The following is a 27,240-nucleotide window of genomic DNA, read 5'->3' as shown; positions in this document are numbered from 1 at the left end:
TTGTTAACGGCTTCATTGATTAGAAATCCAGGATTGGGAAAGCTTGTTTTCATTCTAGAATACAATACACTAAATGGAGAAGGACAGTGGGAAATAAAAAGGGAACAAGAGGCAGTTTAAGATTACAGGGCAGTAGGGCTGACTGTTGATAATGCAAAAGCCTGGGGATGGGGAGGGAAAGCCAATGCCCTACCCCGAGCTGTATCTGAGGGAGACAGTCCTTTATGGTGACCCGAGCTGTACAAGTTTAACAAATCATTTAATTTCGTTAGTATTTGAGTTCCTTGCTGTAAAACAAATTGCTTAATCCGGCTCTGTTTCCAATTGTTCTGAAGGTCAAAAGAGACAGTAGCCAAATACGGGGCTGGAGTGACACTCCACCAGATAATCACGCCTCGAAAGAACAGCGGAAAGAATGGCATCTGCTACCTTCAGGCCCACCCGGGGCTCCGCCCCAAACGAATTAGCACGTGGACGGTCTCTGCGCCTCGGCGCTTCAGGGTCGGGGGCGGAGCCAGTCAGGCGCCAGCAGGATGGCGAGGCTGCGTGGGTGGAGCCGCCTCCTGGGGGTTGGGAGAAAGTCTGCTCCAGCTGGAGGGCGGGCTGCGCCCTGCACTGCCCCGGGACCTGCGGCCTCCAGCGGACGAGGCCGGGAAGATGGTGGAAGCGTGGTATATGGACGAGTCCCCGGAGGACCAAAGAAAGCCCCACCGACTGGAGTCCGGGCGCCCCGTCGACCTGGAGCTGCTGGGTCAACTCGGGGTCTTTTACTGGAAAGTACGATGGGGGGAAAGGAAGGAGGCAGAGTTCGGGGAACGGGGCTGGAGCTAGACCTTTGTTAACTCTACCAAGCCCTCGGTACCGCCGGCCCTCTCCACCGCAGGCGTGGGACTGTGCGTAACAAGGACGCACCTGTGCGCCGCGTCCTCCCAGAGGGGTCCGTAGAGCTAGCGGGTGGGAGTGGGGAGGCCATCCTCCGGGTTCCTCCCAGCCGTGTTTCTCCTCCTCTCCGCGCAGAGCGCCAGCACGCGGGTGAGCTGCAGCGGCCATGTCAGCGCAGGCGCGGGGCTGGGAGGGTCGCGGCCGCGCCTCTGGCGCCCTGGGCTCGCTGCGCATGCTCAGCGGGGGTGCTGCACCGCTCGGCAGGGGCTGGCGGGCTGCGGGGAGCGGGCGAGCCGGGGCGGGGGCGAGCGATGTGTGAAGCGCCTCTGGGCTTGTGGGGCGTCGTTGTGTTAGTGTGATAGTCCCCGCCAGCCTGGTTAAAAGGCCCCTCATTAAAAGGCTCCGGGGTCGCTATTCAGATGGGTGGGGGTTATCCGAAGTGGGGGACAGGCTTGTTCTGGAGTTGCCCTCGAGGGGGTTGAGGAGGTGAAGCACCCCCAAAATCAGGCGGGCACCCCAGGGGTGGCCTGTGGGAGCCAGGGGAGGAGATCCCGAGTGTCTGGACAGGCTCGTGTTGTGAGAGAAATTGCGATTGGGGAGGTGTGACCCCGAGTTTACTAAAACGGGTTGGGTGAGAGTCTCGGTTACGGAAATAACATTGGATTGTGGGGTCGAGGGGAGCAGGTGACTTGAGGCAGCAAGAAATAACGGAAAGAAGAATTTGTGAAGTTTTTTTTTTTTTTTCCCCCGCTTCAGAACCCTTTGTATGCTGTTGAGCCTTAATTTTATTTATTTATTTTTTTAATCATCATTTTATTGAGATATATTCACATACCACGCAGTCATACAAAACAAATTGTACTTTCAATTGTTTACAGTACCATTACATAGTTGTACATTCATCACCTAAATCAATCCCTGACACCTTCATTAGCACACACACAAAAATAACAAGAATAATAATTAGAGTGAAAAAGAGCAATTGAAGTAAAAAAGAACACTAGGTACCTTTGTCTGTTTGTTTGCTTCCCCTACTTTTCTACACATCCATCCATAAACTAGACAAAGTGGAGTTTGGTCCTTATGGCATTCCCAATCCCACTGTCACCCCTCATAAGCTACATTTTTATACAACTGTCTTCGAGATTCATGGGTTCTGGGTTGTAGTTTAATAGTTTCAGGTATCCACCACCAGCTACCCCAATTCTTTAGAACCTAAAAAAGGTTGTCTAAAGTGTGCGTAAGAGTGCCCACCAGAGTGATCTCTCGGCTCGTTTTGGAATCTCTCTGCCACTGAAGCTTATTTCATTTCCTTTCACATCCCCCTTTTGGTCAAGAAGATGTTCTCCATCCCACGATGCCGGGTCTACATTCCTCCCCGGGAGTCATATTCCACGTTGCCAGGGAGATTCACTTCCCTGGGTGTCTGATCCCATGTAGGGGGGAGGGCAGTGATTTCACCTTTCAAGTTGGCTTAGCCAGAGAGAGAGGGCCACATCTGAGCAACAAAGAGGCATTCAGGAGGAGACTCTTAGGCACAAATACAGGGAGGCCTAGCCTCTCCTTTGCAGCAACCGTCTTCCCAAGGGTAAAACTTATGGTAGAGGGCTCAACCCATCAAACCACCAGTCCCCTATGTCTGTGGTTATGTTAGCAACCATGGAGGTGGGGTAGGCGAATACCCCTGCATTCTCCACAGGCTCCTCAAGGGGGCACTACATCTTTTTTTTTTTTTTCCTTGTTTGTCTTCTTTCTTTTTTTTTTTTTTTTTTTTTTAACTTTCCCTTCTTTTTTCAAATCAACTGTATGAAAAAAAAAGTTAAAAAGAAAACAAACATACAATAAAGAACATTTCAAAGAGACCATAGCAAGGGAGTAAGAAAAAGACAACTAACCTAAGATAACTGCTTAACTTCCAACATGTTCCTACTTTACCCCAAGAAAGTTACATAATATAGCAACATTTCAGTGAACTTGTTCCTACTACATCCATCAGAAATTAACAGACCATAGTCATTTCTGGGCATCCCCAGAACGTTAAATAGCTTATCTGTTCTTCTTGGATTATTGTTCCCCTTTCCTTAATTGCTCTCTACTGCTAGTTCCTCTACATTCTACATTATAAACCATTTGTTTTACATTTTTCAAAGTTCACATTAGTGGTCGCATATAATATTTCTCTTTTTGTGCCTGGCTTATTTCGCTCAGCATTATGTCTTCAAGGTTCATCCATGTTGTCATATGTTTCACCAGATCGTTCCTTCTTACTGCCGCGTAGTATTCCATCGTGTGTATATACCACATTTTATTTATCCACTCATCTGTTGAAGGACATTTGGGTTGTTTCCATCTCTTGGCAATTGTGAATAATGCTGCTATGAACATTGGCGTGCAGATATCTGTTCGTGTCACTGCTTTCCGATCTTCCGGGTATATACCGAGAAGTGCAATCGCTGGATCGAATGGTAGCTCTATATCTAGTTTTCTAAGGAACTGCCAGACTGACTTCCAGAGTGGCTGAACCATTATACAGTCCCACCAACAATGAATAAGAGTTCCAATTTCTCCGCATCCCCTCCAGCATTTGTAGTTTCCTGTTTGTTTAATGGCAGCCATTCTAACCGGTGTTAGATGGTATCTCATTGTGGTCTTAATTTGCATCTCTCTAATAGCTAGTGAAGCTGAACATTTTTTCATGTGTTTCTTGGCCATTTGTATTTCCTCTTCAGAGAACTGTCTTTTCATATCTTTTTTTTTTTTTTTAATCATCATTTTATTGAGATATATTCACATACCACGCAGTCATACAAAACAAATTGTACTTTCGATTGTTTACAGTACCATTACATAGTTGTACATTCATCACCTAAATCAATCCCTGACACCTTCATTAGCACACACACAAAAATAACAAGAATAATAATTAGAGTGAAAAAGAGCAATTGAAGTAAAAAAGAACACTGGGTATCTTTGTCTGTTTGTTTCCTTCCCCTACTTTTCTACACATCCATCCATAAACTAGACAAAGTGGTGTTTGGTCCTTATGGCTTTCCCAATCCCATTGTCACCCCTCATAAGCTACATTTTTATACAACTGTCTTCGAGATTCATGGGTTCTGGGTTGTAGTTTGATAGTTTCAGGTATCCACCACCAGCTACCCCAATTCTTTAGAACCTAAAAAGGGTTGTCTAAAGTGTGCATAAGAGTGCCCACCAGAGTGACCTCTCGGCTCCTTTTGGAATCTCTCTGCCACTGAAGCTTATTTCATTTCCTTTCACATCCCCCTTTTGGTCAAGAAGATGTTCTCCGTCCCACGGTGCCAGGTCTACATTCCTCCCTGGGAGTCATATTCCACATTGCCAGGGAGATTCACTTCCCTGGGTGTCTGATCCCACGTAGGGGGGAGGGCAGTGATTTCACCTTTCAAGTTGGCTTAGCCAGAGAGAGAGGGCCACATCTGAGCAACAAAGAGGCATTCAGGAGGAGACTCTTAGGCACAAATACAGGGAGGCCTAGCCTCTCCTTTGCAGCAACCGTCTTCCCAAGGGTAAAACTTATGGTAGAGGGCTCAACCCATCGAACCACCAGTCCCCTATGTCTGTGGTCATGTTAGCAACCATGGAGGTGGGGTAGGCGAATACCCCTGCATTCTCCACAGGCTCCTCAAGGGGGCACTACATCTTTTTTTTTTTTTTTTCCTTGTTTGTCTTTTTTCTTTTCTTTTTTTTTTTTTTTAACTTTCCCTTCTTTTTTCAAATCAACTGTATGAAAAAAAAAGTTAAAAAGAAAACAAACATACAATAAAAGAACATTTCAAAGAGACCATAGCAAGGGAGTAAGAAAAAGACAACTAACCTAAGATAACTGCTTAACTTCCAACATGTTCCTAATTTACCCCAAGAAAGTTACATAATATAGCAACATTTCAGTGAACTTGTTCCTACTACATCCATCAGAAATTAACAGACCATAGTCATTTCTGGGCATCCCCAGAACGTTAAATAGCTTATCTGTTCTTCTTGGATTATTGTTCCCCCTTCCTTAATTGCTCTCTACTGCTAGTTCCCCTACATTCTACATTATAAACCATTTGTTTTACATTTTTCAAAGTTCACATTAGTGGTAGCATATAATATTTCTCTTTTTGTGCCTGGCTTATTTCGCTCAGCATTATGTCTTCAAGGTTCATCCATGTTGTCATATGTTTCACCAGATCGTTCCTTCTTACTGCCGCGTAGTATTCCATCGTGTGTATATACCACATTTTATTTATCCACTCATCTGTTGAAGGACATTTGGGTTGTTTCCATCTCTTGGCAATTGTGAATAATGCTGCTATGAACATTGGCGTGCAGATATCTGTTCGTGTCACTGCTTTCCGATCTTCCGGGTATATACCGAGAAGTGCAATCGCTGGATCGAATGGTAGCTTTATATCTAGTTTTCTAAGGAACTGCCAGACTGACTTCCAGAGTGGCTGAACCATTATACAGTCCAACCAACAATGAATAAGAGTTCCAATTTCTCCACATCCCCTCCAGCATTTGTAGTTTCCTGTTTGTTTAATGGCAGCCATTCTAACCGGTGTTAGATGGTATCTCATTGTGGTCTTAATTTGCATCTCTCTAATAGCTAGTGAAGCTGAACATTTTTTCATGTGTTTCTTGGCCATTTGTATTTCCTCTTCAGAGAACTGTCTTTTCATATCTTTTGCCCATTTTATAATTGGGCTGTCTGTACTATTGTCATTGAGTTGTAGGATTTCTTTGTATATGCAAGATATCAGTCTTTTGTCAGATACATGGTTTCCAAAAATTTTTCCCATTGAGTTGGCTGCCTCTTTACCTTTTTGAGAAATTCCTTTGAGGTGCAGAAACTTCTAAGCTTGAGGAGTTCCCATTTATCTATTTTCTCTTTTGTTGCTTGTGCTTTGGGTGTAAGTCTAGGAAGTGGCCTCCTAATACAAGGTCTTGAAGATGTTTTCCTACATTATCTTCTAGGAGTTTTATGGTACTTTCTTTTATATTGAGATCTTTGGTCCATTTTGAGTTAATTTTTGTGTAGGGGGTGAGGTAGGGGTCCTCTTTCATTCTTTTGGATATGGATATCCAACTCTCCCAGCCCCATTTGTTGAAAAGACCATTATGGCTCAGTTCGGTGACTTTGGGGGCCTTATCAAAGATCAGTCGGCCATAGATCTGAGGGTCTATCTCTGAATTCTCAATTCGATTCCATTGATCTATATGTCTATCTTTGTGCCAGTACCATGCTGTTTGGCAACTGTGGCTTTATAATAAGCTTCAAAGTCAGGGAGTGTAAGTCCTCCCACTTCGTTTTTCTTTTTAGAGTGTCTTTAGCAATTCGAGGCATCTTCCCTTTCCAAATAAATTTGATAACTAGCTTTTCCAAGTCTGCAAAGTAGGTTGTTGGAATTTTGATTGGGATTGCATTGAATCTGTAGATGAGTTTGGGTAGAATTGACATCTTAATGACATTTAGCCTTCCTATCCATGAACATGGAATATTTTTCCATCTTTTAAGGTCCCCCTTCTATTTCTTTTAGTAGAGTTATGTAGTTTTCTTTGTATAGGTCTTTTACATCTTTGGTTAAGTTTATTCCTAGGTACTTGATTTTTTTAGTTGCTATTGAAAATGGTATCTTTTTCTTGAGTGTCTCTTCAGTTTGTTCATTTCTAGCATATAGAAACATGACTGACCTATGTGCATTAATCTTGTATCCCGCTACTTTGCTAAATTTGTTTATTAGCTCTAGTAGGTGTATCGTTGATTTCTCAGGGTTTTCTAGATATAAGATCATATCATCTGCAAACAATGACAGTTTTACTTCTTCTTTTCCAATTTGGATGCCTTTTATTTCTTTGTCTTGCCGGATTGCCCTGGCTAGCACTTCCAGCACAATGTTGAATAACAGTGGTGACAGCGGGCATCCTTGTCTTGTTCCTGATCTTAGAGGGAAGGCTTTCAGTCTCTCACCATTGAGTACTATTCTGGCTGTGGGTTTTTCATATATGCTCTTTATCATGTTGAGGAAGTTTCCTTCAATTCCTACCTTTTGAAGTGTTTTTATCAAAAAGGGATGTTGGATTTTGTCAAATGCTTTTTCAGCATCTATTGAGATGATCAATTGATTTTTCCCTTTCGAGTTTTTAATGTGTTGTAATACATTGATTGTTTTTCTTATGTTGAACCATCCTTGCATGCCTGGAATGAACCCCACTTGGTCATGGTGTATGATTTTTTTAATGTGTCTTTGGATTCGATTTGCAAGTATTTTGTTGAGGATTTTTGCATCTATATTCATTAGGGAGATTGGCCGGTAGTTTTCCTTTTTTGTAGCATCTTTGCCTGGTTTTGGTATTAGATTGATGTTAGCTTCATAAAATGAGTTAGGTAGTGTTCCATTTTTTTCAATGTTTTGAAAGAGTTGAGTAAGATTGGTGTCAGTTCTTTCTGGAAAGTTTGGTAGAATTCCCCTGTGAAGCCATCTGGCCCTGGGCATTTATTTGTGGGAAGATTTTTGATGACTGATTGGATCTCTTTGCTTGTGATGGGTTGGTTAAGGTCTTCTATTTCTTCTCTGGTCAGTCTAGGTTGTTCATATGTTTCCAGGAAATTGTCCATTTCTTCTACATTATCCAGTTTGTTGCCATACAGTTGTTCATAATATCCTCTTAAAATTTTTTTAATTTCCTCAGGATCTGCAATTATGTCACCTTTTTCATTCATTATTTTGTTTATATGGGTCTTCTCTCTTTTTGATTTTGTCAGTCTAGCTAGGGGCTTGTCAATCTTGTTGATCTTCTCAAAGAACCAACTTTTGGTGATATTTATCCTCTCTGTTGTTTTTTTGTTCTCTATGTCATTTATTTCTGCTTTAATCCTTGTTATTTCTTTTCTTGTACTTGGTTTAGGATTGGTTTGCTGTTCATTTTCTAGCTTCTTCAGTTGATCCATTAGTTCTTTGATTTTGGCTCTTTCTTCCTTTTTAATATATGCGTTTAGTGCTATAAATTTCCCCCTTAGCACTGCTTTTGCTGCATCCCATAGGTTTTGGTATGTTGTGTTCTCATTTTCATTCGTCTCTATATATTTAGCAATTTCTCTTGCTATTTCTTCTTTAACCCACTGATTGTTTAGCAGTGTGTTGTTTAACCTCCAGGTATTTGTGAATTTTCTAAGTCTCTGATGGTTATTGACTTCTAATTGTATTCCATTGTGGTCAGAGAATGTGCTTTGAATAATTTCAATCTTTTTAAATTTATTGAGGCTTGTTTTATGTCCCAGCATATGATCTATTCTGGAGAAAGTTCCGTGAGCACTAGAAAAGTATGTGTATCCTGGTGATTTGGGATGTAATGTCCTGTAGATGTCTGTTAAATCTAATTCATTTATCAGATTGTTTAGGTTTTCAATTTCCTTATTGGTCTTCTGTCTGGTTGATCTATCTATAGGAGAGAGTGATGTGTTGAAGTCTCCCACAATTATTGTGGAAACATCAATTGCTTCCTTTAGTTTTGCCAATGTTTCTCTCATGTATTTTGTGGCACCTTGATTGGGTGCATAGACATTTACGATTGTTATTTCTTCTTGCTGAATTGCCCCTTTTATTAGTATGTAGTGGCCTTCTTTGTCTCTCAAAACATCCCTGCATTTGAAGTCTATTTTATCTGAGATTAATATTGCTACACCTGCTTTCTTTTGGCTGTAGCTTGCATGAAATATTTTTTTCCATCCTTTCACTTTCAGTTTCTTTGTGTCCCTGTGTCTAAGATGAGTCTCTTGTATGCAACATATTGATGGTTCATTTTTTTTGATCCATTCTGCGAATCTATATCTTTTAATTGGGGAGTTTAATCCATTTACATTCAACGTTAAAACCGTGAAGGCATTTCTTGAATCGGCCATCTTATCCTTTGGATTATGTTTGCCATATTTTTCCCTCTCTCTATTAATATCCTTTATTGTACCCATACCGAATCTCTTTAGTACTGAACCTTTCTCCAGGTCTCTCTGTCCTGTCTTTGTTTCTCTGTCTGTAGGGCTCCCTTTAGTATCTCCAGTAGGGCAGGTCTCTTGTTAGCAAATTCTCTCAGCATTTCTTTGTCTGTGAAAAATTTAAGCTCTCCCTCAAATTTGAAGGAGAGCTTTGCTGGATAAAGTATTCTTGGCTGGAAATTCCTCTCACTGAGAATTTTAAATATATCGTGCCACTGCCTTCTCGCCTCCATGGTGGCTGCTGAGTAGTCACTACTTAGTCTTATGCTGTTTCCTTTGTATGTGGTGAATTGCTTTTCTCTTGCTGCTTTCAGAACTTGCTCCTTCTCTTCTATGTTTGACAGTGTGATCAGTATATGTCTCGGAGTGGGTTTTTTTGGATTTATTCTATTTGGAGTTCGCTGAGCATTTATGATTTGTGTATTTATGTTGTTTAGAAGATTTGGGAAGTTTTCCCCAACAATTTCTTTGAATACTCTTCCTAGACCTTTACCCTTTTCTTCCCCTTCTGGGACACCAATGAGTCTTATATTCGGACGTTTCATATTATCTATCATATCCCTGAGGTCCATTTCGAGTTTTTTCAATTTTTTTCCCCATTCTTTCTTTTATGCTTTCATTTTCCATTCTGTCATCTTCCAGGTCACTGATTCGTTGTTCAACTTCCTCTAGTCTTGTACTATGAGTGTCCAGAATCTTTTTAATTTGGTCAACAGTTTCTTTAATTTCCATAAGATCATCCATTTTTTTATTTAGTCTTGCAATGTCTTCTTTATGCTCTTCTAGGGTCTTCTTGATTTCCTTCATATCCCGTACTATGGTCTCATTGTTCATCTTTAGTTCTTTGAGTAGCTGCTCTAGGTGTGTCTCTTCTGGTCTTTTGATTTGGGTGCTTGGGCTTGGGTTATCCATATCGTCTGGTTTTTTCATATGCTTTATAATTTTCTGTTGTTTTTGGCCTCGTGGCATTTGCTGAACTTGATAGGGTTCTTTTAGGGTTTGTAGACCAGTTGAAGTCCTTATCTCTAATTTATCAGATCTACAGCTTCGTGGAGTACACTTTCTCTAACTAACCAGCAGGTGGCGTCCACGAGCCACCTGTTCTCCACAAAACAGCTCTCCCCTGCTTAGCCTTTTTGGTGAGTGGGGGAGTGAGTCTTGTGGGGCCCAATTGGTGTACCAAGCTTGCGTGTGTAGTTGGTGTTGCCTGCCCTGTATGTGGGGCGTGTTTCTGGGCAGTCGGGGAGGGGGGGTGGCCCTAACAATGAAATCTCCCTGATGATCCTAGAGTTTTAAAGCTACTGCAATAGTCTAATCCTTCAGTTCAGTCCTGCCACAGTTTGTCTCTGCCACTGACCCACAAGTCTTTGGTATTGGCGTATGGCTCCTGAGACTTGCAAGTGGGCCCCTCTTCCAGGCTGTGCACCCCGGGTCCTCTGTTGAGGGATGACTGTGCTATGTCACAGGTGAGTGCCGTCCCCCCAGGGCAGTTCTGGGCTGCTGGGCTGTGTTGGGAGGCTCCCAGTCTGCTCAAATGATGGCTGAATGGGGCTCTGTTAATTCACACTGCTCCCCCTTCCCAGCTCTGGGACATTCAGCTGAGGTTGCAGGGAAGGCTAATGTCCACGCCCAGTTTTGTGGTGTGTGCCTGTTATTTGAAGCACTTCCGTCACACTGGGTTGTCTGGGGCAGCTCTGGGCTATGGGGCTGGCGATGGGCAGGAGTGTTTCCTGTCCACCAGGATGGTGGCTGTGAGCGGACACCCCCCTTTTCTTGGGAAGTTGTGTTGTTTAGTGAATTTTCTCAGCCACTGGATTATTGCCTTTTGTCTCAGAGCTCTCTTAGTTCTGCTCTTGACTTGACGTGCCCAAATTTCAATTCTTTGAAGCTTTCTGTATTGAGCTTCTTAGAGTAATTGTTTTAGAAAAAGCAAAAAGGATTTAAAAAAAAACAAAAAAACAAAAAAAACGGCCCTCCTCAGAGATCTAATGGGTTATTGAAATGCTAATAGACAAAGCAACCAGGGCCATTAAGGAAAGGTGCACAGGGCAGAGAGATCAGCCTTGCTTCGGGATTTGCATATGCGCCTCAAGGCCTGATCTCCGCCCTTCCCCTTTCTGTGTTCACCAGAACTCCAAAAATCCTCTGCTTTTATTTTGGAGTTTTTCGTGTTGTTTTTTTTCTATGCCTGTCTCCTCTCTTCTGGGCTGGCTGCTCTCAGAGTCTCTGGTGTCTGGTCTCAGTCTATCTATGGTTGGAGTTTGAATCAGTAGAATGAGTTTCCGATAAGAGCAGCCACTGCAATTCTCCCTTCTCCTTCCTGGAGCTGACAGCCCCTCCTCCCCCGGGACTGAGCCTGGCAGGGAGGGGCGCGGGTCCCCTGGCCGCAAAAACTTACAGATCTCGCTGATCTCAGCAGTTCCACGTTTTCATGAGTGTTGTATGAAGTATGCCCAAAGACAGATTGCTCTGTGGTGTCCAGTCCACGCAGTTCCTGGCTTTTTGCAACCCCCTTTTAATATGAACAAGTTAGGGTGCTCATTGCCTAAGCACCCCCTTTTAAATCCACTCCTGAGAGAAGTAGACCTGCCGCTTCTCTCGCGCCCCCGCCTCGCAGACCGAGCCTTAATTTTAAAGTGCTGTAAAGACGTGTTATTCTTAGTAGTTCGCTCAAATGTAGTGGGACTAGTGGGATGGAAGGACATAATCTTAAAGAATTTTTCCCCCCCCGGAAGAATGTTGTCCGAATGTAAGGAAGAAGCCAGGTTCAATCTCCGTTCCATGCAGCTCATTGGTGCACCTGTACCTTTCTGTAGAAAGGCTCTGTAATTTTAGCTTTAGGAAACCTTTGTTTGCGTTCGGGCATGTGTGAATCTTTAGTGCTTACATAATAGTCTTTCTGATAATCTCAGCTTGTTTATTTTCAAATGATTATGAGATACAAGGGTTTATTGCAGCTGGGAGGATTATGTGAGCGGGATAGGTTGAGAGGTGACTCGATCAAATCTTTGGCTGGAGTTTTTCCCTTTTTTTTTTAATCTTAAACGTGAGGACCATAGAATATTCCGGTATAAAAGGTCTTCGCTATTGCATTAAAAAAAAACTAGCTTCAATGTAGTTATTTTAAGTTGTTTGGTTTTTCTTATGCCTTTGATTATGGTCTGTTAATTTTCTTGGGGTATGGTAGGAACGTGTTGGAAGCAAAGTATTGTAGGTTGTTTTTCTTAATCCTTTGTTTTATTTGAAATGTGTTTTTGTTCATTTGTTTTAATTTTTTGATAAACAGTGTTAAAAATTTTTAAAAAAAGGTCTTTAGAAGGCATTGGACTAGCTTAGATAACACATCCCATTAAGTAGAGGAAGTTAACTGTGGCATACCAGTGCCAAGTCTAGTGTTCTTTCCATTATAAAGTGCTTCCTCTCCAAGATAAACATTTTGAATTTGTGCATATGTTAATTTTTACATGGTATTTGTCTTTTCCTGGGTTAAAATGGAAAAACCTACTGGAAGCAAGCAAACTGCTTATCGTTTTCTGTTGAGGAAAAGTTTTGTTTTATAATAAAATCGAATTTATCCACAATCCAAACCAACAGAGGAGTCAAATTATTTCTTTTCCCGGGGGTTTCATTTGCATTTGCCAGTTGAAGAGTGAGAGTGAAACTACAAGTCAAGGTTGAAATGTATCCAAAGAATAAAATAAGATTTATTTTAAAAAACATCTTTTGGTTTACTCCATGGGGTCAATCCCAGTTTCTGCTACCTTCTAGTAGCATGATAAGTTAAAGACTCTGTAAACTAAGTTATACTAGTTTGTGGTTTTAGTGTCCTGTGTGTTTTATTTTATTCCTGTTTTTTGAAAATTGGTAATATATATACTTTCTTAAGGAAAATAACCATTCTGGATAAGTGGGAACATTTTTGCATATCTGTTATTAGTGACATGGCAGAGTGATAGCTCTCACATGTCCTCATACACAATTGGAAGTTAGATTGTTGTAGTTTGGAGTGGTATGGTGCATATCACATGGTAGATTTCCTAATTTTTGGAGTAATCTTTGTAGAATGTATTGATGACTAGTACTTTGAGTTATTCCAGCGTTTGCTGTTCAGTAGTAGTGATAAAGTGTGCATTTTACTTCATAAAGGGAAATTTGCTAGGTGCATTACAAATAGTTTTAAGTAGGAGTTAAGCATCAGTCTGGCTAAGGAATGCCTCATGAAGAAGGTGACATTAAAATTGGACCTTAAAGAATAGATACGACCATGATAAATAGAAATGGAATGGGCATTCTAAGCTTTGGAGACAGCATGAGCAAGGGTGTGGGGATGTGAAAATAAAATATCTTTGGGGACTAGCACATAATCATATTTGATTTAGAATGTAGACTTTTTAAAACCAGGAAAATAGAGATAGGAGTAGAAAAGGTAACTGAGGCCAGATCATAGAAGGCCTCTCATGCCAGCTTGGCTTTTATTTGTAGGCTTTTTGGCCCAGGGAAATGGGCCAGAGAGATACCATATATCATTTTGGCTCACAGAGTGGTTTGATAGTAGAGAAACAATGCAGGTGAAAGCTGTGTGTCATTGGACAGGCTTGAGACAATCAGAACTGGAACAAGGCTTGTGGCAGGGGGACTAGAAATGTGAAAAAAGAATCTTCCAGGCTGGACTTTTGGAGGAAATGGAGGTAGGGATCAAACGTAACTCCATTATTTCTCCCTGGGAGTTTTGGAAATGGAAAAACCCATTAAAAGAAATAGGGAAAGTAGGTGAAGAAGAGTTTGTTTAGTGTTGAGAAAGGACTAGATGATGACTTCAGAATATAATCATATGGATATCCAGATAAATAATTTTTATGTCTTTCTGCATTTTTGTGACCTCCTTTTTGTTGTTGTTTAAACTCTTTTAGCTGGATGCTGACAAATATGAGAATGATCCAGAATTAGAAAAGATCCGAAGAGAGAGAAGCTACTCCTGGATGGACATAATAACCATATGCAAAGATAAACTACCAAATTATGAAGAAAAGGTAAGGGGAGTCTGAGTTTCCTGGGCTGCTCAAGCAAATACCATGCAGTGGGTTGGTTTAAACAGTGGGAATTTATCATTAGCTTATGATTTTGAGGCTGAGAGAAAGTCCAAATCAATGTGTCATTGAAGTGATGCTTTCTTCCCGAAGACTGGCATTCTGGGGCTGGCTGCTGGCGATCCTTGGTCCTGGGCTCCTCTGTCCCACAGCAGTGCACGTGGCGGCCTCTCCTGGTCTCTCTATTCTCTTCTGGGTTCCGTTGAATTTCAGCTTCTTGATTCCCAAGGCTTTTTCTCTCTCTATCTGAATTTCATTCTGCTTATAAAGGACTCCAACAATAGGTTTAAGACCTGTCCTTTTTGAGGTGAGCCCCCAACTTAACTGAAGTAGCTTCATCAAGAAGTTCTACTAACAATGGGTTCACATCACAAGAATAGGTTAAGTTCAAGGACATGTTTTTCTGGGGTATGTACAGCTTCAAACTACCACAGAGACTTAACTTATTTGGAAGGGGGAAATTATTATATCTGCTACCAACGCAGGATTTTTCTTTCTTTTTTCTTTTAATGTCTTTGTCTGGATTTTGTATCAGGATAATGGTGCCTTATACACTGAGTTGGGATATAGTCCCTCCTTTTCTAATGTTTTGGAAGTATGTGTGCAGAATTTCTTCCTAAAATGTTTGGTGGGATTCACTAGTGAAACCGTCTGGGCCTGGTGCTTTCTGTTTTGGAAAGTTATTAATTATTCACATACCATAGTCATCTGAAGTGTACAATCAGTTGTTGACAGTATCATCATGTACTTTTGCATTCATCACCACAATCAATTTTTGAACATTTTCGTTAATCCAAAAAGCATCCCTTTACTTTTTTTTTTTAGGTTTTTTTTTTAATATATATTCACATACCGTACAGTTATCCATGGTGTACAACCAGCTGTTCACAGTACCATCATGTAGTTGTGCATTCATCACCCCAGTCTATTTTTGAACATTTTTTTATACCAGAAAAAGTAAAAATAAGAATAAAAAATAAAAATAAAGAAGAACACCGAAGTCATCCCCCCATCCCACCCTATTTTTCATTTAGTTTTTGTCCCCATTTTTCTACTCATCCATCCATACACTGGATAAAGGGAGTGTGATCCACAAGGTTTTTATAATCACACTGTCACCCCTTGTAAGCTACATTGCTATACAATCGTCTTCAAGAGTCAAGACTACTGGGTTGGAGTTTGATAGTTTCAGGTGTTTACTTCTAGCTATTCCAATGCATTAAAACCTAAAAAGGGTTATCTATATAGTGCATAAGAATGTCCACCAGAGTGACCTCTGAACTCCATTTGAAATCTCTCAGCCACTGAAATCCCTTTACTTTTAACCTATTGTCTTTATATTTAAAATGGGTGTCTTGTAGACAGCATGGAAGTTGGGTCTTGGTTTTCTATACACTCTCATAGTTTCTGTTTTTTAATTGGTATACTTAGACTGTTCACATTTAAATTGATTATGGATATAGTTGGATTGATATCTATCATAGTTGTAACTGTTTCTGTTCCTTGCATTTTTTTTTAACTCCCTTCTTTTTCTCCCTTCTCTGGTTTTTTTTTTTTTTTTTTTTTTAAATCTTCATTTTATTGAGATATATTCACATACCACGCAGTCATACGAAACAAATCGTACATTCGATGGTTCACAGTACCATTACATAGTTGTACATTCATCACCTAAATCAATCCCTAACATCTTCATTAGCACACACAGAAAAATAACAAGAATAATAATTAAAGTGAAAAAGAGCAATTAAAGTAAAAAAGAACACTGGGTGCCTTTGTCTGTTTGTTTGTTTCCTTCCCCTATTTTTCTACTCACCCATCCATAAACTAGACAAAGGGAAGTGTGGTCCTTATGGCTTTCCCAATCCCATTGTCACCCCTCATAAGCTACATTTTTATTTTTTTTTTTATTTTTTATTATTATTTTTTTTTAATCATCATTTTATTGAGATATATTCACATACCACGCAGTCATACAAAACAAATTGTACTTTCGATTGTTTACAGTACCATTCTCTGGTTTTAATTGAACATTTTTTGTGTTTCAGTTTTCTCTCCTCTCTTAGCTTATCAATTATAATTCTTTAAAAAAATTTTTTAGTGGTTGCTGTGTAGAGCTCACAGTATAAATTTACAACTAATTTAAGTCCATTTTCAAGTACTATACCACTTCTTGAGTAGTACAGGTATCTTATAAAATACTATTCCCAATTCCATCTTTCCATCTCTTAACTACATTTCTGTCATTCATTTCACTTACCATGTGCTATAATCATCCAATACATTATTAATATTACTTTGAGCAAGCAGCTATCTAATAGATAATAGAGAATAAGATAAATAAAAGATTTTATTTAACCTTCATTTCTTCTTTCTTTGACACACGTCTTTCTTCATGTAGATCTGTATATCAGATCTGTAAATTTTCTTCATCTCTGAAGAACTTCTAACATTTTATACAGGACAGGTCTACTGGCAACAAATTCTCTGTTTTTGTTTGTCTGAAAAGTATTTCTCCTCCTTCATTTTTTGAAGGATAATTTCTCTGGATAAAGAATTTTAGGTTGGTGAGTTTTTTTCTTTCAATACTTTAAATATTTCACTCCATTCTTTCATTGCTTCCATGATTTCTGTTGAGAAGTTTGATGTAATTCTCTATAGGTAAGTCCCCATACCCCCTTCTCTGACTTTTTTCAAGATTTCTCTTTGTGTTTGGTTTTCTGCACTTTGAATATGATATGCCTAGGTGTAGATTTTTTTTTTTTTCTTTTTTTAAAATCTATCCTACTTGATGTTCTCTAAGCTTTCTGGGTCTGTGCTTTGGTGTCTTTTACTTATTTTGGAAAATTCTTAGCCATTGTTACTTCAAATATTTCTTCTCTTCTCTCTTTCCTCCTTCTGGTATTCCACTTATGCATATGTTCCACCTTTTGTAATTGTCTAACAAAATTCCTAGATAGTCCTCTTTTTCCCCCTTTCTTTTTCCTTTCTGCATTTCAGTTTGGGACATTTCTGTGATATATTTTCAAGCTCACTAATTGTTTCCTCGGCTGTGTCCAATCTACTGTGAGCCCATCAAAGGCCCATTTCCTTTCTGTTACGGTATTTTTGATTCTTTCTTAAAATTTTCATCTCTGCTTACATTAACCATGTGTTCTTACAGCATGTTGTCTACTTTTCTTTCATGAGAGGCCTTAATATATTAATTGTAGTTATTTTAAATTCTTATTTGATAATTCCACAGTGGTTTCATATAAGTGTGGTTCTGATGCTTTCTTTGTCTCTAGACTATTTTTCTTGCCTTGTAGCATGCCTTGTAACTCACATTTTGTTGAAAACCGGGCAAGATGTACTGGTAATAGGAATTGAGATAGATAGACCTTTAGTCGGAGGGTTTATGTTCCTCTGGCTGGGAGCTGGGCTGCAGCTGTAGGTGAAAAGTCTTTTCCTCTGTGTCCTTGTTTTGTGTCTCCCCTGTGGTCTTTGGGTTTCTCTAAGAACTTCTTAAATAGGTTATGTTTCTTGCAGATCTTTCAATTGCAATTTACTGTCATTAGTCTGGAACCCTGTTGATGCTTTGGTAAGATATGGGGGTGAGAAGTATTCTATAATTTTTTTATTAAATCTCAGTCTTAGTGGGCCAGAGTCCTTGGGCTGTGACCTTCAGAATTATTTCCAATGAGCAATACGCTATCACTGAGTGACCTAATGAGTCATCAGATTCTCTCGTATTTAAATGGCTGATTCTTACTTGGAATTTTAGATTATCTAACCACTTCTTAGCTGTATTTTATCTTATGTAGAAGGTATTTCCTATAATTAATGTTAGTAGCTAGTTATATTTTTCATCATTATAGTCTAGAAGTTTCTCTTCTGGTATAAAACCCTCTTCTGATATTAGGCTTATCTCGTTTTTTTTTTTCTAAAATAGCTTTCTTTATTTTCTAACTATCTTTGGTTTGTCTTAGATTTTGTTGTGATTTAATTCAAATTATGTATTTTTAACAGGAATCCTATACAAATGGTCTGCTCAGTGCATCATAAGGAGGCTAGTGCCATGAGAACATTCATTGATTGGTGATGTTAACTTAATTTTAACTTGGTTAAGTTCGTGTTCACCGGATTTTTCCTTTGTGAAGTTGTTTCTTTTCCTCCAAGTCTAATAAGAAATTTTTAGAGTTACTTTTAGATTGTGTGAATATCCTGTTTCCTGTCAAACTTTGGCTTAACATTTTTAGTCAGTATTGATGATTCTTGCCGAAATCAATTATTACTCTCATGGTTGTAAAAATGATGATTTCCTTAACTGTCATTCCTTTTTTATTGAATTGGCATTCTGCTATAAGGAGGAGCTTTCCCTTCTCTCCTATTCTTTATCATTAATATGAGCTTATGGATTCTTAATTCCATTCCTGTCATTACTCATTTTGAGGTTCACATTTTCCCAGGCTTGCAAATGGGGGCCTCTTTAAACTGGCTGCTGTCCTTTTGACATGTCCCAAACATTTTTATTAGCACCTCCTTCCTTTCTGGCACAACATAATGTTGCAGGTTCATCTCCTACTTTCCCTGACCTAGCCCCGGAAGCATCCATTCTTTCTGGTACCCATCTTGTATTTAAAAACCAAGATACGGGTGCTAGGTGCTCTCATTGCATTTAGGTTCTTTCAATGGACAGAACTAGGAAAAAACAATGTGTGTGGGGGTAGAGGGGGATATAACCCCTCTTCCTCAAAAATTTTTTTTAAATCATTAGCTTAAACTGATAGCTCTATAAGTTTTTTACACCCACAGCTGTCATTTTTTCCTCTCTTCTTCCCATTCTTTTCCCACCTACTTCTTGTTGATAACTAATTGTATCAGTTTCTGGTTATCATGGAAGTGTTTATATATAAATGTATATATGTAGCCAAAACAGCATGGTACTGGCACAAAGATAGACATATAGATCAATGGAATCGAATTGAGAATTCAGAGATAGACCCTCAGATCTATGGCCGACTGATCTTTGATAAGGCCCCTAAAGTCACCGAACTGAGCCATAATGGTCTTTTCAACAAATGGGGCTGGGAGAGTTGGATATCCATATCCAAAAGAATGAAAGAGGACCCCTACCTCACCCCCTACACAAAAATTAACTCAAAATGGACCAAAGATCTCAATATAAAAGAAAGTACCATAAAACTCCTAGAAGATAATGTAGGAAAACATCTTCAAGACCTTGTATTAGGAGGCCACTTCCTAGACTTTACACCCAAAGCACAAGCAACAAAAGAGAAAATAGATAAATGGGAACTCCTCAAGCTTAGAAGTTTCTGCACCTCAAAGGAATTTCTCAAAAAGGTAAAGAGGCAGCCAACTCAATGGGAAAAAATTTTTGGAAACCATGTATCTGACAAAAGACTGATATCTTGCATATACAAAGAAATCCTACAACTCAATGACAATAGTACAGACAGCCCAATTATAAAATGGGCAAAAGATATGAAAAGACAGTTCTCTGAAGAGGAAATACAAATGGCCAAGAAACACATGAAAAAATGTTCAGCTTCACTAGCTATTAGAGAGATGCAAATTAAGACCACAATGAGATACCATCTAACACCGGTTAGAATGGCTGCCATTAAACAAACAGGAAACTACAAATGCTGGAGGGGATGTGGAGAAATTGGAACTCTTATTCATTGTTGGTGGGACTGTATAATGGTTCAGCCACTCTGGAAGTCAGTCTGGCAGTTCCTTAGAAAACTAGATATAGAGCTACCATTCGATCCAGCGATTGCACTTCTCGGTATATACCCGGAAGATCGGAAAGCAGTGACACGAACAGATATCTGCACGCCAATGTTCATAGCAGCATTATTCACAATTGCCAAGAGATGGAAACAACCCAAATGTCCTTCAACAGATGAGTGGATAAATAAAATGTGGTATATACACACGATGGAATACTACGCGGCAGTAAGAAGGAACGATCTGGTGAAACATATGACAACATGGATGAACCTTGAAGACATAATGCTGAGCGAAATAAGCCAGGCACAAAAAGAGAAATATTATATGCTACCACTAATGTGAACTTTGAAAAATGTAAAACAAATGGTTTATAATGTAGAATGTAGGGGAACTAGCAGTAGAGAGCAATTAAGGAAGGGGGGAACAATAATCCAAGAAGAACAGATAAGCTATTTAACGTTCTGGGGATGCCCAGAAATGACTATGGTCTGTTAATTTCTGATGGATGTAGTAGGAACAAGTTCACTGAAATGTTGCTATATTATGTAACTTTCTTGGGGTAAATTAGGAACATGTTGGAAGTTAAGCAGTTATCTTAGGTTAGTTGTCTTTTCTTACTCCCTTGCTATGGTCTCTTTGAAATGTTTTTTTATTGTATGTTTGTTTTCTTTTTAACTTTTTTTTTCATACAGTTGATTTGAAAAAAGAAGGGAAAGTTAAAAAAAAAAAAAAAAGAAAAGAAAAAAGACAAACAAGGAAAAAAAAAAAAAAAAGATGTAGTGCCCCCTTGAGGAGCCTGTGGAGAATGCAGGGGTATTCGCCTACCCCACCTCCATGGTTGCTAACATGACCACAGACATAGGGGACTGGTGGTTTGATGGGTTGAGCCCTCTACCATAAGTTTTACCCTTGGGAAGACGGCTGCTGCAAAGGAGAGGCTAGGCCTCCCTGTATTTGTGCCTAAGAGTCTCCTCCTGAATGCCTCTTTGTTGCTCAGATGTGGCCCTCTCTCTCTGGCTAAGCCAACTTGAAAGGTGAAATCACTGCCCTCCCCCCTACGTGGGATCAGACACCCAGGGAAGTGAATCTCCCTGGCAACGTGGAATATGACTCCCGGGGAGGAATGTAGACCCGGCATCGTGGGATGGAGAACATCTTCTTGACCAAAAGGGGGATGTGAAAGGAAATGAAATAAGCTTCAGTGGCAGAGAGATTCCAAAACGAGCCGAGAGATCACTCTGGTGGGCACTCTTACGCACACTTTAGACAACCTTTTTTAGGTTCTAAAGAATTGGGGTAGCTGGTGGTGGATACCTGAAACTATTAAACTACAACCCAGAACCCATGAATCTCGAAGACAGTTGTATAAAAATGTAGCTTATGAGGGGTGACAGTGGGATTGGGAATGCCATAAGGACCAAACTCCACTTTGTCTAGTTTATGGATGGATGTGTAGAAAAGTAGGGGAAGCAAACAAACAGACAAAGGTACCTAGTGTTCTTTTTTACTTCAATTGCTCTTTTTCACTCTAATTATTATTCTTGTTATTTTTGTGTGTGTGCTAATGAAGGTGTCAGGGATTGATTTAGGTGATGAATGTACAACTATGTAATGGTACTGTAAACAATTGAAAGTACAATTTGTTTTGTATGACTGCGTGGTATGTGAATATATCTCAATAAAATGATGATTAAAAAAAAATGTATATATGTACATGTATTATGTGTAAAATAGTATATGCATACGTGTATGTATAGAAATATTTTTATTTTATTGTTACATAAAAGATATATACTCTTGTACTTTGCTTTTTTCAGTTTCCAATATATCCTAGAAATCGATTATTCCATATAAATTCATAGAGATTTTCCTCATTCTTTTTTACAGCTGCATCATACGCCATTGTATGGGTATATTATAATTTATTCACCTCTCTCTTTTATGGGCATTTGAGTTATTTCTGGTATTTTTCAATTACAAATAATGTAACAATGAGTAAACTTGTGCATATTTATTTTTGTATTGTTGGAGTTGTATCTTCAGGGTAAAGTGCCAGAAGTGGCATTGCTTGGTCATTGAGTAAATACATGTAGTTTTTTTAGATATTGCCAAGTTTCTCCCATAGGAGATGTAACATTGTGCATTCCCACCAGCAGTGTATGAGTGTGCTTGTTTTGCTACAGCCTCATCAACAAAGTGAGATGGTAAAAATTCAAAAGCTTGTCCATCTGGTAGGTAAATGGTATCTTGGTGAAATTTTAATGTGCTTTACTCTTATTATAAGTGGTGATTTTCTGAACATTTACAGATTTTCCAGTAATTTTTTTTTTGTTCTTGAGTTGTGTACACTTTATATGAGGCAAGCTTTAAAACACTCCTGCATAGGGGGATAGATAGATGGTGTTCCAGTTTGCTAAAGCTGCCAGAATGCAAAGTACCAGAAATGGATTGGTTTTTACAATAGGGTTTTATTAGTTCACAAATTTACAGTTGTAAGGCCAGGAAAATGTCCCAGTTAGGGCATCAATAGGACAATACCTTCTCTGAAGAAAGGCTGATGGCATCTGGGGTTCCTCTGTCACGTGGGAAGGCACATGGCCAGAGTCTGCTGGGCCTCTCCTGGGTTTAGCTTCTGGTTTCTGTTGCTTCCTCCAAAATGTCTCTGGGCTTCTGCCTTAGCTTCTCTCTCTCGGCTCCTGTGCGTCCTTGCTTGTTTCTCCCAGGGTGTTTCTCTTTAAGCACCTGGTGGTTCTCTCTTAGCTTCTCCTGGCAAACTCTGGTCTTTATCTCTTAGCTTCCCTCCTGGTTCTGGTTTCAATGGCTGTCTCCAAAATGTCTCTGGGCATTTTCTCTCCAAGCATCTGAGCTCTCTTCAGAATGTCTCTGCCTTTTGTCCTCTCATAGAGGATGCAAATAAACTGAGACCCACCTTGAATGGTCGGGGTCACATCTCCATGGAAATAATCTAATCAAAATGGCCCACCCATAATAGGTCTGCTCCCACAAGAGTGAATTAAAAGACATAGTCTTTTATGGGGTACATATAGATTCAAACCAGCACAGATGGAAAGATTTGACAATGCAAGTAGAGTAAAATATTAATGGTGGAAACTAGATGGAGGGTATATGGGCATTTACCTTGAAATTCTTCCAATTTTCTATATATTTGAATATTTTCATTATAAAATGTTGGGGGCGGGGGAAGGACAACCTTCCAAAAGACTATAAGAGTAGGTTTGAACAAATAGAAAGTGTTCACTTTTCTGAACTGCCTTCCTTCTGTACATGTGGCTTTTCACTGACCCTTACATTTTACCATAGCTTGAGAGTTGTGCACAGTTCACGGTAGTGGTTATAAACATGGACCCTGGAACCAGAATGGGTGTGTGTCTCAACTCTAGCACTAACTAGCTGTGTGACCTCAGGCCAGTTGCCTAACCTCTCTGTGCCACCATTTCCTCCTCTGTGAAATGGGGGTGATCATAGTGCTTACCTGATGGGGTTGTGAGGATTCAATGAGTTTATCTATCTAAAGTGTTTAGAGTGTTGCTGATACATGGTAAGTGCTACATAATTGTTAATTTTTTCTCTTACCGCTACTATGTTGATAGGTTTCATAAAACGTTCTAGCTCCTAAATGCCTTATAATAATAATAATTCTTGGCAAGTATAGTATTCATTTTTATGAAGGAGAATTTCCATTCACCTCAATTTTGGTCTATTTAAGACAGGCTGGCAGGTCTATCTGGGCTAATTTTTTTTTAATTCATTTTATTGAGATATATTCGCATACCATGCAGTCATACAAAACAAAGCATACATTCAGTTGTTCTCAGTACCACCACATAGTTGTGCATTCATCACCAAAATCAATCCCTGACACCTTCATTACCATACACACAAAAATAACAAGAATAAAAATTAAAGTGAAAAAGAGCAATTAAAGTAAAAAAGAACACTGGGTGCCTTTTTTGTTTGTTTGTTTTTTTCCTTCCCTCTGGGCTAATTTGTATGATATTGGCTTCTAGCAGATTTACAGAATTTTTCCCTCCTACTCTAGATTAAAATGTTTTATGAAGAACATTTACACTTGGATGATGAAATTCGATATATCTTGGATGGCAGTGGATATTTTGATGTGAGGGATAAAGAGGACAAGTGGATCCGGATTTCCATGGAGAAAGGAGACATGATAACACTTCCTGCAGGCATTTATCACCGCTTCACCCTGGATGAAAAGGTATTACTTTTAATTCTGGTATATACAGAGGTTTCGGAAGCTTGCAACACAGCCACTAACAGCAGTGTTTTCACCAGCTCTGCTACACAGGAAGTGATTGACTATTAGAGTATGAAGGGTCATAGCTAATGACTTCTATAACTTTGTGCTTTAAGGAGAAATCCAGAATCCAGTTGGAGTCTTTAACATGGGACTCTTGAGCTGTTTATTTTCTGTTAATAGTCTGCTGGGTAATTATCTCCACCTTTGTTCTCCACATTTTGTTCTTGGCAGATAGTAACGCACGTGTTAAAAATATACGCCACTGGCTAAACAGACGCTAAGCAAGTTAACGAGAAAATGTCCCTGCTTCTTTAATTGGAAGAGATTTTCCCACCTATATTTTGTTATTAACTCTAGGGGTACATAACTGTGAGGCATCTCTAGGGTTAATTTGTCATTTTTAAGAGCATTGCAATTTTGAAACTTAGCAACAGTGTAAAACAGTCATTAGGATTAGCAATAACAACAGAAATACAGTTGTTCTTATGTTTTGTGGATGTGATTTAGATTAAACGTGAGAATAGGGGCTAGTCTTTGCTGTTAGATTTCTAATTTATTTTCTAGACAGTAGTGGTGAAATATTTTAAGGAGATACTAAGGGAGGATGGAGACTTTCATCATCTCTTTACTGGGTGTATTTCATTCTTATTGACCACATTTCAAAAGTTTATATACACATTTTATGTCAGCTTAGCCTACATTTAATAGTACCATCTGCTTGCCTTGTCACTGATCCCTAAATCCTGTACCACTCTATCAGGAGGGTTAGAAAATATAAGCCTCTGTACTCACAACCACAAATTCATAATTCCTTTACTTATGCTGACGTGTTTCTTTTCATTTATTTTTTTTTTAGCACTACAACCATAAAGAACACAATTCCAAGTACTGTATCTTTTCATTTATTTTTAAACTAATTTTTGAATAGATAATAAATGCTCATGATTCAAAATTCAGACATGAAAAGTCTCCTCCTCACCCCTGTTCTCTAGCCATCATGTTTCTCTCCCTGAAGGGTAACCAGTGTTGTGTTAAAAAATATCTTTTCAGAGAGATTATGCATATTCAAACAAATACAAGTATTCTTTTTTTTTTAATCTCCATTTTTAACCCAGATGGTAGCAGACTACACAGTTCTGAATTTTGCTTTTTTTTCACATGCTATATTTTGGGGATTGTTTTGTATCACTATATAAGAAGCCTCATCTCTTATTTACAGGTGCATGGTATTCCATTGTTGGATGTACCCTATTTTATTTAGCGATTAATTTATTTCACTGAATGGATAATCCCTAATGATGAATGGTCATCTACAACTTTTTGCTGTTGTAAAACAGTGCTGTAATAAATAGCTTTATGCATTTGTTGTTTAGCACTCATGTGCTGTAGGAAAAATTCCTAAAAATGAAAATTTGTTTAAAAGGCATGTGCGTTTTTAATTCACCTTCCTTGCCTACCAGCAGGGGTCTCAGTACTAACTCTTAGAAGAGCTATACCCAAAGGAAGTAGAAAAGAAGGCTAGATAGAACATGTTCATTAGGCACCTTGCCTTATTCTCAGATACTAGGTCCCTAGTCAGTGCTTATTTTCATAATTGATGTGTTTATATAGAATATAGAGTTAAACACTGAACTTTAGCCACAGATGCTTTTGTCTGTGGGAGTGTAAGGGCTTATTATTCAGCTGTACCATCTGATACTAATTTTTTGTTCAGAGGATGAAATGTAACCTTAAAGTGTTAAGTCACAAGAATAAAAACAGCAAAGAAAGTTATCTTGATTGTAAAAATATAAATAAGTAGACAGTCCCCTGGTTTAATAAGGTGCTGGTCTTGTTTGTTTTCTAGAACTATGTGAAGGCAATGCGGCTGTTTGTTGGAGAGCCAGTGTGGACACCCTACAACCGGCCAGCTGACCATTTTGATGCTCGAGAACAGTATGTGAAGTTTTTGACACAGACAGCATAGCAATGCTCCCTGGAAATTAACACATTACTTGTAACAGTCCTAAACATGATAATTGAGCAGAAATCAGTCATTTTCTTTTTGCCTTTATAGTGTAGATTTGAGGCTAAGTTGTCTTTCCTTTGCAAGCTTATTTGGTCAGAATATTTTTTAATGAAAATAACAATAAAACTTATTTTTACATTCATTTTCTCTAACTAAATAAAAAATAGTGGTTAGTAGCCCTGTGTTACCACATGCATTCAACTTTTACCCAAATGAAAGTTTAATTTCTCAAAATGTAACTCCTTAGCATATTCTTTCTGATTCTTCTTAGACTTTAAGCCAGATATCAGTCAATGTCTTGCCTGCTTTATAGGAAGGTATACTAACAGATAATAGAACTAATCAAATATAAGATATTTTTTTCTCCCTAAATTTAAACTTGGGTTAGGCAGTGGAATAGGGAAGAGCCTCTGCTATTATGGCTACACTCTCAGTAGCTTACATCACTTTCTTGTTCAAAATAAAGTAACTGTCTTAATTGAATGCTCTCAGCTTGCAGTTACCTAATATTCAGGTATATATGGTTTTTTGCCTGGTATGTTAAAATCACTCTTGTTTAGCTTCTTTGTATGATTGTGTGTGTATAAGTATATAATTAATTTATATAATTATAATTATATAATAAATATATCTGTTACTTTTATGTATGTATAACATACATAATATAAATGTATGTGTAACATTTGTAATGCATACAAATAATAGTACTTTTCCAGTTTGGGATTTCTAGGTTAAACCTGCCTAACTATGTATCTCACAATCAATCCTTTGAATTTTAAGAAGAAAACTAGTGCCTTGTTTTTCTACTTAACAATTTTGTGATACCATTATGCCTAATTTGTTGTAATCATAGAAAAAAAAACACAAATCAGCCTAATGTTTTAGAAGGGCAGATTGCTTTTAAATATTTTTTTAAACTGGTTTAAAAGTCTTCATTTAAAAATTAATCTTTCATCACCTCCACCTTGGTCTTGGGGATTAGTTTCTCATTGAACTGACAAAACTCAAGTTTTAGACATTGAAGTAACCTTAGGAATAAAATGTACATAGGCAGCATGATAATTACATAAATATCCCAGGACGTTTCTCTGGTCAGATATTACTTTATCTCAGTAATTAAATTAAGTGCATATCTACTGATTTTTGTTTTTTTTATGGCTCCATTTATAAATGGTTATTATAAATGGAACGTGTTCATTTTTAAGAATTAAATATTGAAAAGAGACCA

The 27,240-nt window shown here is 38.8% G+C and overlaps 1 protein-coding gene across 1 annotated transcript; it reads left to right on the top strand.

Annotated features, from left to right (window-relative positions):
- Nucleotides 1–565: 565 nt before the first annotated feature.
- Nucleotides 566–27,240, top strand: ADI1 (acireductone dioxygenase 1). Its single transcript, XM_037813378.1, has 4 exons — nucleotides 566–777; nucleotides 13,810–13,929; nucleotides 23,783–23,962; nucleotides 25,851–27,240. Exons 1-4 carry the CDS (start codon nucleotides 658–660, stop codon nucleotides 25,968–25,970), a joined length of 540 nt encoding a protein of 179 aa, XP_037669306.1. The 5' UTR covers nucleotides 566–657; the 3' UTR covers nucleotides 25,971–27,240.

This window comes from Choloepus didactylus, chromosome 20 (genome assembly GCF_015220235.1).
Source record: "Choloepus didactylus isolate mChoDid1 chromosome 20, mChoDid1.pri, whole genome shotgun sequence".
NCBI classification, from domain to species: domain Eukaryota; kingdom Metazoa; phylum Chordata; class Mammalia; order Pilosa; family Megalonychidae; genus Choloepus; species Choloepus didactylus.
This window is presented reverse-complemented; position numbering and strand designations above follow the sequence as displayed.